The sequence below is a fragment of the Muscardinus avellanarius genome (assembly GCF_963383645.1).
Source record: "Muscardinus avellanarius genome assembly, chromosome: 7".
In the NCBI taxonomy this organism is placed as follows: domain Eukaryota; kingdom Metazoa; phylum Chordata; class Mammalia; order Rodentia; family Gliridae; genus Muscardinus; species Muscardinus avellanarius.
In genome coordinates, this window is record NC_137793.1 from 27,869,097 (window position 1) to 27,881,555 (window position 12,459).

The 12,459-nt window shown below is 51.1% G+C and overlaps 1 protein-coding gene across 2 annotated transcripts; it reads right to left on the bottom strand.

The window, feature by feature from the left end:
* Nucleotides 1-1,340: 1,340 nt before the first annotated feature.
* JMJD4 (jumonji domain containing 4) lies at nt 1,341-6,589 on the bottom strand (the record flags this gene model as incomplete). 2 transcript variants are annotated; one of them, XM_080698829.1, is made up of 6 exons in its annotated part: nt 1,341-1,640; nt 1,732-1,878; nt 2,200-2,431; nt 2,607-2,741; nt 5,594-5,759; nt 6,325-6,589. In XM_080698829.1, the coding sequence occupies 6 exons, from the start codon at nt 6,587-6,589 to the stop codon at nt 1,341-1,343; spliced, it is 1,245 nt and encodes a 414-aa protein (XP_080554955.1). The 2 variants fall into 2 exon arrangements, with proteins under 2 accessions (XP_080554955.1, XP_080554954.1); XM_080698828.1 differs by having other exon boundaries at nt 2,200-2,467.
* Nucleotides 6,590-12,459: the final 5,870 nt, after the last annotated feature.

Sequence of the window (12,459 nt, forward strand, 5' to 3'; positions counted from 1 at the left end):
AGGTAGAATGCACCTGGGTTTAATCTCTAGTACCAAAAATAGTAATAAATAAATAAAAGCTCCAAGTCCCCCCTCCAAACTTCCTGGTTATTTTCTCCATCTCAATGGAAGATAAAAAATTGTCCCCAAAGCATGGATGGCACCACTACTGTGTCATCACTTTTCTAGGCACTTAGTATGATTTATTGGACAAAAAAAGCCCTTTCCTTCCAGAGCTTCCACTCTGGCCTGGGACCACCCCATACCCTGGACATCACAGCAGATTGTATCCAGGGTGTGAGTCTGCTACTCTCCTGCAGACAGACAAACCTTCCCCTGTACTGATGGGACCACCTCAGAATGTGACAGAGGTTATCACCAGGGCAGGGCTGTAGACTGGATCTCAGGTACATGGGGAGAGCTGGGGCTTAGAGGGGTCCTGTGAGAATCCATCCTACCCTAGCCATGTATGTGTACCAAGCTCACAGACCCGATCTTCTAGCCTCAGCCTTGCCCATCATTCCTGAGAACAGCACTGGGGACAGAGACCAAGGTGGCACACAGGTGCCAAAGATGCAGGGTGCCATGGGGCCCTGTGTGGGGGACAGGCAGGGGATGGCTTATATTCCCCACATCCCCCAGACACAGGACACCTGCTGCCACAGTGAGTGTGCTAGACAGAGCAACACTGCCCCACCAGGGCTGGGAGAAAAACAGGAGCGCCAGCCTTACAGACTAGAAAGGTGGCCACTGATTGGTTGCGGGGCCCTCGCCCTGCCATGGCAGGCACCAAAGCCCAGGCCCCTCAGGGATGCCTCTGAGGAGGAAGACCTTCCTCCAGCATCATCTCCTCTGTCCTGCTCCTGACTGGGCCAGTGCCTGGCTTTCTCAGTCACTTAGCCTTGTCTCCAGACATGAAGAAATTGACTGGCTTACCAAGCTGGCTTTAACTTGCCATAAAGGCCCAGCTGGTGCTGGGAGACAAGGCAGAGTCAGAGGACAAGGACCAGGGGTGTCTACATGTGCCCCTGTAATTGAAGACAGACCACATAGAGGAGCCCCTGAGGCAGGTACTTAGGTCACGCACCACTTGGGAGTCCTGGCTTTCACAAGTGGAGGCTGGGGGCTCCAAGGACATCTGGTCACATGGCCACCACCCAAGTCCTAAAACCCTGGTAGGTTTGCTGCAAGTTAGATCGATAGACACCCTTTAACCTAGACACCTTCTGGCTGGGCTCTTCCCTGAGATCCATGGCCTGGACCCTTAGGTCAGAGCCATGGATGGGCAGAACCACGTCAGACCTGCAGGAGCATGTCCTAGACTGGAAGGGTCCGCCTCCCTGTTGTGATCTCCCAGGGCACTAAAGGGCCTCAGCAGCAACCACTGCATCCTTTAGCTGCTGAAGCAGCTCCTCCGGCCGTGGTGAGAACGTGCTAGTGTCCACTCTCTGGAAGTCAGGGTGTGCAATCACAGAGGCCAGCACCTCTGCAAGGCGGCCGGCATCAAATGCAGCCTGCTGGAGGCCCAGCCCCAAGCCTACAGCATCCACCAGCACCCCCTCCGGCCCCCGCCCCAGGACAAGGAGCCTCTTCTCCGCAATGACCTTGAGGAAGTGGTAAAATTCTTCAAAATTGATCCCTGAGCAGGCTCTCATGATGACCTAAGCCAGAAGGAGAGGACAGTGAGCTTCATGGTCAGAGCCACAGCCTGCCCTGGTGTCTGCTCTCACCCCTCCTCCCCTGGGTGCCCACCTGGCAGTGGTGGTGCCAGTCAGGCATGGAGTCCCTCCACTCGCAGACTTCCTGCTGCACTGCCCGGAGCTCCTGCTGCAGGAAGTGCCACATATTGGCCAGGTTGTAGCCGTTCACCCAGTTGTGGTTGATGGAGATGGTGTCTTCCTGGAGGGCAGGTACAGGTTGGCAGAGCCTACAGTGGGATCCATCCCTGCCCACTGAGCAAGTCCCATGCTTGGCCAGTGCCCTGGGCCAGGGGCTCAGCTGGGAAAGGGCACTCCCACCTCCCCAGGTGCCAGCACAGCATGTGCTCCAGCAGTGTAGGGTCCAGGATGGACCGGGCAGGGAGGAAGGCGAGGGGCTATGAGTACCCTCTACCCTGGCTCTCCACTGGGATGACAAAGAGAGGCACACTCTGTCTTTCTTCTGCAGAGAGACAGCTGGACAGGGATCTGGGCACAGAAAGCCTCAGCACTACTGCCTTACCAGGTTGTGCACTTGGTGGTGCCAACCACTGGGCACGAACACCATCTCACCAGCCTCCTGTGTGACCTCCAGGGGAGGATGGCTATCCTGGAGTGCAGGGTAGAGGGAAGCATCCAGAAGCCTGGGGGAGGTTACATCATAGGGCAGGCTGCCATGGCGGTCCCGCAGGGCGTCCTCGTGTCCTGGTGGGAAGAACAACCACTTCTTCCTCCCACAGATGTTGACTGACCAGCTGAAGGAGCGGAAGATGTCAGCGTGGAATGGAGACCTGCGGCAAGAGTTCCTGGTTCATGCCTGCGAATTCCAGGGTGCTCCTTGCTTCTTCTGATGGGCCTCCAAGCACAGGTGGGTGGCCACTTCTCCCATGCCACCCCTCACCAGGTGCCCAAGACCCTGCATGACATTACCAAGTGCCCTGGGGCCCCGCATAAACAAAGCGGTAGTCATCCACGTCCAGGGCATCCCAGAACTCATTCAGCCAATCAGAGGAGAAGTACACAGGCAGGGTGAACACCTCCTCCAAATCCTGTGCAGAGGCGTCCCTGTGGAGAGCCAGAAGGCAGTGTAGGAACACTGTACCTGCCCAGTAGGCCCCCCCACACCTACACTGAGGGGCCACCTAGGACAACCCAGCCCTAGTAGAGCTATATGACAGCTGCAACCTGAGCTGAGCCTCTCCAAATTGCTGACACCAGAATCAGGAGCACGGAAGGCTTTGGGGTGGCCCGTGACCTGGCAGAACCAGTCCATGCAGGAATGACCATTTTCCCACAGCCCCAGGAACCTGGCTTCTGGCTGTGCTGAGGGTTCTGAACAAATGGTGGGCATCATATGGTTCCTGAACTGCGGGCCTCTTCACTTTTTTTTCTTTTTCTTTTTCTTTTTGGTGGTACTGGGGTGGAACCCAGGGGCTTTCTACCTCCGGGCTATACTCCCAGACCTATTTTACATTTTATTTGGAAACAGGGTGTCACTAAGTTGCTGAGAGCCTCACTCAGTAGCTGAGGCTGGCTTCGAACCTGTGCGATCCTCCTGTCTCAGCCTCCCAAGCGCAGGGATTACAAGCGTGCGCCATCACGCCCGGCTTCTCTTTCTTTCTTTCTTTCTTTCTTTTTTTTTTTTTTGGTACTTGGGATTGAACCTAGAGGCATTCTACCGCTGAACTATACCCTCAGTCCTTTTCTTTTCTTTTCTTTTTTTTTCTTTTTTTTTGCGGGTCTGGGGATGGAACCCACGGGCATTTAACCTCCGAGGCATACCCCCTTTCCTATTTTTTTAATCTTTATTTTGAAACAGGGTCTCACTAAGTTGCAGAGGACCTCACTGAGTAGCTGAGGCTGTCTGCGAACTGTGATCCTCCTGTCTCAGACTCCCGAATGCTGGGATTACAAGCAGGGCATGTGCGCCACCACTCCTGGCTTGCACCACCATGCCCGGCTCTCAGCTCTTTTCTTAATTCCTAATTTTGAAACAGGATCTTGTAAAGTTGCAGAGGCTGGGCCTGAACCTGCAATCCTCATATCTCAGCCTTCTGAGTACTGGGTTTACAGGCATGTGCTACCATACCCAGCTCTTCCTTTACTTTTTTACCAACACCAGAGAACTTAACTCTGCCTAACAGGCTCCAGGGTATGGGCCCTCTCATAAAGGCTGCCCATGCACATTCTTAACAGGAACACATTACACCAGCCCCAGGGAATTCAACCAGTGCTGCGCTGGAATGCTTTGTATTCATGCATATGTAACTCCTAGTCAGAGAAAGGGATAGGGCAGTACCATAGCAGCAACAAACCACTTGTGAGTCGCAAAACACTGTTAGAGCCCCTGTGCTTGGCCTGCCTTTGAGCACCTTGCAAATTCCTATTCACTCAAATAAAACTGTGCAGGTATCACTTCCTCTGTGGCTGACTAACTGTGGACACACAGTTAAAAACCAAATTTCAAATATACAATTTTCTAGCAGAAGTATGTTCCATGCAATATTTGGGAATAACTCATACCAAAAACAAATACTTGTTTACCTAAAACCCCAAACCACAGTGCACAACAGTGACAGGGTCTTTGTGTCTGTCTCTGCTGCTGGATTAGGCAGTGCCAGAGGGCCAGTCTGACCTAGGCCAGTTCTCTGTGCCACACAAGCAGCAGTGTGGTGGGGTGAGCTGGGGGCTGGTGCTTTTCATGATTCTGGGCTGTTTGTGGGAACTGCACTCAGGGCCTGAATTTTACCATGCTCTACCTCTCTGAGCTTTAGTTTTCATCTGAGTGATACAGAGGTTTGCTTATTCTCTGGTTCACTCAACAGTATCTAAGCCCTATACTGTATCAGTGCTAGAGGTCTGAACAGCACAGTCTGTCCTTATGGAAGGCAATCTGGCAGAGGAAACACACAATCCTGAATGGCCTCAGAGAGGCGTGGTTGAGCTTTCCTAAGTATACAGCATGTAGGCTGGGTCTTGGGGATGGGCAAAGCCTCTGTAAGGAAGAGCATATGCCTCTCAGATCACATGGGCTTAAATTCTGACATGTTCATGTTGAAAATACCATAAATTAAAAATCTATTAATAGTGTGTGTTTGGCATGTGGGAGGCTCTGGATTCAATCCCCAGCAGAAAAAGAAAAGAAAAAGAAAGGAAAAAAAAAAAAAAAGCAATATACCCAGCTGACTAAACACGATAACTTAGCAATATAGCTGTTAGAGTGAGGTGGTTTCCCGTCAGAACCATGGGGCTGACTAGGAACTGAGGCTGCTGTCACTGCCCAGCATCAGGGGAGGATCAGATGACATCGCTAATCCAGGAAAAGAGCAGCACTCAAAATTCCAAGGGCAGTTTCTGCTGAATGCAGAGTACTTTTGCACCATCACAGAAATTAAAAAAAAAACAAAAAACCTCAAGTTTTTGAATTTGAACTATCCCAAGTGAGGGACTATATCTGGTAGGTGGGGACTGACCAGGGTGGGGGGGTGCTTAGGGTAGACTTTTAGACTTTTAAGGTACTAGAAAGGCCACCTGCCCTTTGGAGATGCCAGCAACGGGAAGGAGGAGGTCAGGAGGCCCTAGTATAGCCCAGGCAGGAGGAAAGAGGTCTGACCTCCTCAGTGGGGTGGGGAAGAGGCCAGTTCCAGGGGATCTGAGACAAATCTGGGCCAACAATACAGAAGAGGGGTGAGACCACAGCCCTGCACCTCCAAGAAACTCACATTCTTTGTGGTGGCCAACACCACAGAAGCCTGGCAAAGTGTTGATCTTCCCAAAGAGCAACCCTCCTACCACAGTAGAGACACCAATTGGGGCTCCTTGAGAAACAGGGGCTCATCTGTGCACAGTAGGCACCCTTCCAGAAAGGCCTCAAGATTGGCTCCTCTAGAGAAGGCAAGCTTCTCCCACCCAATTACCTGCACAGGTGCCAGTCTTTGAGGTACAGACAGCCCCGAGGGGAGGAGTAGCCCCTCTGGATGTACTCCTTCCAGTAGCTGATGTAGTCTCGGAGAGGCATGTGCTCTTTGGGGTTTGAGTTGTATTCCTGGACCCCGCAGTTGGCAACTGGTACAACCACATCTCCTGAAGTGAAAGTAGGCACAGACCTGGCAGAGAGCCCTCCCTGTGGTCCCCCCACCCCCACAGAGCTGTAGGCGAGTTCTTTGAAAGATTAAACATGCCTTGCTTCCCTACCATCCAGGATGCCATTCCACAGTCCTGCCCTGGGTCAGGGCGTCTGGACATGTTCCTGTGGTATCCCTCTCTGTCCCATATGCCCCTGGGAGCCTGAGCTCTTTCCTGACATTCTCTGTCCTAGAGTCTAGGCCATCCATGTGCCTTTTCTGTCTCACAGAGGGTAAGAGATTTGTGGGCTCCATGCTGCTCCACCTACCTGTCCTGCTGCAGGTCTGGGATACATCCTCTGTCCTCCATCTGTCCTGGGGGTCTAGGTACTCCCTGAGTCCCCATGGTTGTCTTGGGCGTCTAGGCCCTCAGTGGGTCAGCCCTGACCTATCCGTGGGTCTGGGTACCCCTGTTCTTCCCTGGCTGTCTCTGGGGCCTGGATCCTCCTGTTCCCCCTGGGGGAGTGGGGTCTTTTCTACATCTCCGGACCGCCAGTGTCCCAGGCGTCTGCGCCCCTCCTCACCGTACTTCCGCAGCAGATACTCGAAGTCGGGCTTCCCCTCAGGAGTTACCCAGTGCCGCCGGCTGCCCCAGCCCTGGGTGAAGGCGCTGGAGAACACACAGGGCAGGTTGGGCAGCAGGAAGCCTTTCACAAAGTCGGTGTAGGAGAAGGTGTCAGGCTCTTTGATGAAGGCTACGCCGCTGGGCGCCTGCCCGCCGCCGCCGAGGACTTGTCCCTTTAGGTCCCGAAAGTGCTGCTCGGCGAAGGCGCGGGTCTCTCGGTCCATCCGCTGAGCCTGGGATAGGGAGGCCGTCTCCGGGGGCCCAGGCTCGGCTCCCCACTCCAAAATCACTCTGGAGTGCCCGGAACCAGAACACAGTTGTGCCGCATTCCAGCCGGAACTCCAGCAGAGAACGCCAGGCACGCACGCATGCGCCCTACGCGGCCCCGCCCCTTGCGCAGGCGCAAGAGTTCTCGCCGCGCAGCTGACCGGCCGCGGCGTCCCGGTCCGGTTGTCAAGCAGGGGCCCGCCTGCGCGCCCCGGCCTCAGGTGAGCTGGGCCGCGGCCGGTGGCAGGGCAGTGCTCCAGCTCTTCGCGCCGAGTCTCGAGACACCCACCACCCTGGCTGAGGGGTGATGGTGTGAGTCCCTCTTCCCAAGTCCCGAGGGTAGCGAGTCAAGAGGACGGGGGATGTGGAGATGGGAGCTGGAGCTGATGGCGGGAGTGGGAAGGATCCGGAAGCCAAGGGCAGGCGGGTCCTGAAGGCGATGCTAGAAAAGGGAATTTGGACTTGGTGATTTGACCAGGGTGGAAACTTAAACGAGTCCGGCCAGTGATCAAACAGGAGAGGCTTTTGTTAGAGCTGCTGCTTCGAAAGAGACGCCGCGTCCAAAGGAGAGCGTCTAGCTTCCTCCCAGGACAAAGAGGAGATCTAGTTTTATTCGTGTGAGATAGTAGTTGGGGTGGGTTAGAGTTTAGGGAGGTTACTTGGCTTTAGGTACATTTTGAAGGGCATTTTTATATGGCTGGCAATTTAACCTTGAGAGAGGGGTAGTTAGCTGCTCATCCTTGGGCTAAATACATCATCTCATATCAAAGCCCTATCATGCATCAACATCTCTGCCTTAGGTAAGGGTGAATTGCTGAAGTTATTAAGTGTACACACAGGTGGGGAGTGGAAGAAATGAAATCTTAGAAGTTAGGGTCTGGGAATTTGCTGATTTGGTGACTCCTCAAAAGTTTTATTCTATGTTGTTCTTGGAAAGTCATGGTGAATGTGTCCTGGCTTTAATGTTATACCTGAGTTTTTGAGGCCAATAAGACAAGAGTGAGTGAGGGGTCAGGAGAGGCATATACCAAGCTCCTAATAGTCAACAAGCTATGAGTTGAGGTGGGAGAGCAGGAAAAGCACACACACACACCATGCTTTGAATATCTAACAAGCCATGAGTAGAAGCCCAGGAATGTACCTGCCCCTGTCCTCATCGTGCCTCAGATTGTCTGATTCCTCCCTCGGAGTTTCTACTCTTAATCCTAAAGCATGCTGTTTTTCATGGGGGTCCCCGATTCAAGGGGGTGGTAGGATTTGGAGAGGATGGTGAGGTGTGAAATGGATGATTTGGAGGAGATGTTGGGGCTCTGAGCCTGGGAAGAATAATTTGAGAGGGGGGTCCTTTCCAAAGAGTGTGATGCTTAAGTAGAAGCAACACGGTAGATCAGAAGAGAGAGGATGAGAGGAAAGTGAGTTTTGGGACAATCTGAGGTCCAGGTGTTAGAAAAAAAATTCCATGGCATTATAAGAAAAGACACATGTTCAAAAGTGGCTCAGCAAGGCAATTTTACTTTTTGCCAAGAGGGATCCTGCCAGCCAGGTGTGGTGTTGCATTCCTGTAATCCCAGTAGTTGGGAGGCTGAGACAGGAGGATTGCAGGTTTGAAGTTAACAACTTAGCGAGACCCTGTTTCCAAATAAAAAATAAAATAGGCTGGGTATGTAGCCCGGAGGTAGGAGGTCCCCAATCTCACACACACACACACACACACACACACACACACACACACACACACTCCTGCCACCAGTAAAGTCAGGTGTTCAAGAACAAATGGCAGAAACCTGATGGGTCTTTTATTTCTAACTTGATGCTCCTGTGTTATACTCTCATTGGTGGGAGCATACCCTCAATCTTCACTCCGTTGGCTAGAGGGGATGCCGGGGGAAGCGGTTGGCACTTGCAATTTCCAAGAAATGCTGACTTTACCAAAAAAAACTGATAGCATACAAAGTTACAAAATGGAGCTTATGTCAAGCTATTCCTTTGATAGAAAAGATCTAATTATATTCTCACACAGGTAGAGTGGGGTGGGAAGAGAGAAGGGGCAGACACTGGAAGTAGAGAGTTGTTTGGGGGAGATTATGTGATAGCCAGTATTCAGTGACCCCTTTTCTTTTTTTTCTTTTTTTTTCTTTCTTTTATTTATTATTATTATTATTATTATTATTATTTTTTTTTTTTTGGTGGTACGGGGGTTCCTGGAAGCCCTTCTACCCCTGGGCTACACTCCCAGACTTTTTTTTAAATATTTTTAATTGGAAACAGTGTCTCTTAAGCCAGCGCGGCTGGCTTCGAGCCTGTGTGATCCTCCTGTCTCTGCCTCCCAAGTGCAGGGATTACAAGCGTGTGCCGCCACGCCTGGCAATAACCCCTTTTCTGATGGGCCTGATTGTGACTTCTGTGGGCAAGGTGTGAATTTTTTTATCGTGGTCTAGGTCATGGTAAAAAATGGGAATGCAGGGAGAAGTTGAAATGGAAAGAAAGACTCACCTATAAGCCCATCCACAAATGACCATTTTTTAATTTTCTTGGACAGAGCCAGAAAATATTAAATTTACTTTAAAAATTTAGTTAAGAGCCAGGCATGGCGACACATACTTGTAATCCCAGTACTCGGGAGGCTGAGATAGGAAGATTGCAGGTCCACAGCCAGCATCAGCAACTTAGTGAAGCCTTCTGCAACTTAGTGAGACCATTTCATAATAAAATAAGGCTGGGAGTATAGCTTGGAGGTAGAATGCCTCTGGGTTTCATCCCCAGTCTCCAAAAAAATTATTTATTTTATTAAAATTTATTTTTTCAGGCTTTATTTGCTCATTTATTCCCTCTTTCTCCTTCCTTTTTATTTTTTGTGGGACTGGGGGCGAAACCCAGGGCCTTTTCTACTTCCAGGCTATACTCCCATACCTATTTTATATTTTATTTAAAAATAGGGTCTCACTAAATTGCTGAGAGCCATAGTAAGTAGCTGAGGCTGGCTTCAAACCTGTGCGATGCTCCTGTCTCAGCCTCCCAAGTGCTGGGGTTATAAGTGTGTGCCACCACACCTGGCTCATCCTTTTTCTCTTTCCAGTCTCTCTTCTTTCTACATAGGCATAATGTTATGTTGTGAAATATGTTTTATTTTCATCCTTTTACCTAGCAAACAACTCCTAAAATCCTTGAAATATCTGAAGCAATAAAAGTCTTTCTGTATGCTAACGAGCCCCCTGCTGGCCAGCAGCCCCAAGAAGCTTCAGGATGGGACTGGTCACTAAAAGACCAAGGCAGGATATGAGAGTAGGAACTTTTCAGACTCACCTCAGCCTCCAGGGAGGAGAGAGGGGCTGAAGGCTGAGCTGATCACCTATGGCTCATGATGGAATCAGTCCTGCCTATGTAATGAAGCCTCCTAGCTTCCCAGAGCTTCCTGGTAGCTGAACACATGAAGGTTCCTAGAGGGTACCAAGGAAGAGCATGGAAGCTTGGGCTCTTTCCCTATACCTGGCCCTGTTCATCTCTTCATCTGCATCCTTTGTAATATCCTTTATGATAAACTAGTAAACATAAGTTTGGGGCTTGTGACTGGCATCTAAAGGGGCAGTCTTGGGGACTGAGCCTTCAGCCTGTGGGGTCTGGCGCTGTTTCCAGGCAGGCAGTGTCAGAACTGAACTGGATTAGAGGATGCCACTGCTGTAGAATTGCTTGTTAGCTGGTGGGGAGAAATCCTCACACCTTTTGGGATCACAGAAGTCTCCTCTGTTGACTGTGGTATGACAGAGGTAAGACAGGCAGTTTATTTTTCTAACAGTATGAAAGATGAGCATTGCTCAGGACAAATTCCTGTAGCTCTGGCTGAAACCAAGTTCCATGAGAAAGAGGAGGTCAGGACTAGCAGGTTCCTACACTTCCCAAGAGCTCTTGGGGTAAATGAACCTTTAACACTGAATGTGGGAGGGACATTGAGCTCTTGGGCCAGATATTTGGTGCTGTATTTCCCCTTACCCACATGGTGGCCCTCTGGTGTTAGTGTCAGTACTGCTGTACATGTAGGGTTGAAGAGAACGCAGGTGTATGTCACTGAGGGCCCCTGGCATAGCTGGGAACTGGCAAATGATGCACATCCTCTGGCCTCACTCAGACCTACAGAATCCGAGCCTCTTGGGTGGGACCACCCCAAAAGAAAACAACAGGAAGAAGACTGAAGTTAGCACTTTGGAGGAAATGCAGTGGGAACAGTGTGCAGTCAGTTCTCTGAAAAGCTAGCGCATGCCCTGTGAATAGGCCTCGGTGTTGGGATGAAACGCCCTCAGACAGTAGGACAGCCTTCCAGGGTGGAGTGGGAACCCCTGAGGGAGTGGAAAGAGGGTCTGCTGCAGATGGGAGGGCAGGTAATGGAAAAAGCCAGCCATGCCGCCCCCGCCACACACACTGCCCCACTGTTCGGCCTCTCAGTCCTGAAGTGTGGAGGTAGTGGAAGGTGTGCAAAATATTGCTTGTTCTGTTACTTTGGAAATTAACTAAAAATAAGGTGTTTACTTGCTATTGAGCCTCACTTGGGCACATGTGTGATGGAAATGCTGAAAGAGATCCATTATGCCCATCACAGTGTGTTCGTAATGCCAGCTGTGGGACCAAGGACTTATTCCCCAAGAGCGTCACTCAGGTGGATTAGCCTCCGACACCAAGGGCTCCCTGCCGTGACCTCCTCTGGTACTTGTGCAGGTCTGCGGGTCCACCTCCTCACTGCACTGATGGAGCAGGTTCCAGCTTGCAGCAGGCAGGCACCAAATAAGGACTCCAGGAATAGAGAATGGCGAGAAAGCCAGGCAGCGTGGGGTAGTGGACACAGTTCTTATCTCCTTGAGTGTGACGTGACCCACTCAGCACATAGGCCTGGGGGACTGTGGTGTTTGAGACTTATGCACGTGGCTCTCTCTTGTGGTCGCTTTCTCTGGTATGCAGACTAAGCTGATAGCTGTGTAAACATGGGAACAGGCTCTGGCGTGTGGGTGCTATGTTGAGTGATAGTGCCTTAAGGGCAAGGGTGCCCCTTCAGCAAAGGCCTGAAGTCCAAAGTGTCTTTCAGAGTCCCTGGAGAAGAGCAGTAGGGAGCCCTGAGACAGGATGGAGAGGAAAGGGAAGCAGGGTGAAGCTACAGAACCCCCAAGCAGAGGTGAGGAGGTGTTCATTACTCTAAGTACTTTGAGAAGGGTATTTGTGAGTTGTTTGTGATCATGGGCTGCTGGGGATTGAACCCGGGGCTCCTTATAGGCAGTTGCTCTACGCACTAAGCTACATCCTTTGCCCGACAATGGAAAGGGTTTTGGCTGAAGAGCAACATTTGGGGAGGGGGAGTACTAGGGACTGAACCCAGATGCATTCTACCTCTGAGCTACACCTCCAGCCCTATTTTTAAAATTTTTATTTTGAAACAGGGTCTCACTGGGTTGATGAGAGTCTTACTACTTGCTAAGGCTGTCCTTGAACCTACAGTCCTCCTATTTCAGCCTCCCAAGTACTGGGATTGCAAGTGTGCACCACCACACCCTACCAGAGTGACATTTTTAAATTCTGTTTTATGACTACCTAATTGGTTGTTGGGTAGAGAATAGGTGGTAGGAGTAGGGTAAAGTTAGGGAGTCAGCTGAGGTGAGTTCAGGTGGGGGATGAGATGGGGGTGGAGATAGACAGCAATGGACAGCTGCCAGGACTTGCTCATGGGTTGTTTAGGAAGATGAGGAAGAGAGAACCTAGGAAAACTCTTGGGTCCAGCAGAGGCTCTGTTGAGGAGAGGCGCACACAGTGGTGCTAGTCAGACAGGAGATGGCTGTTCGCTGTAGGA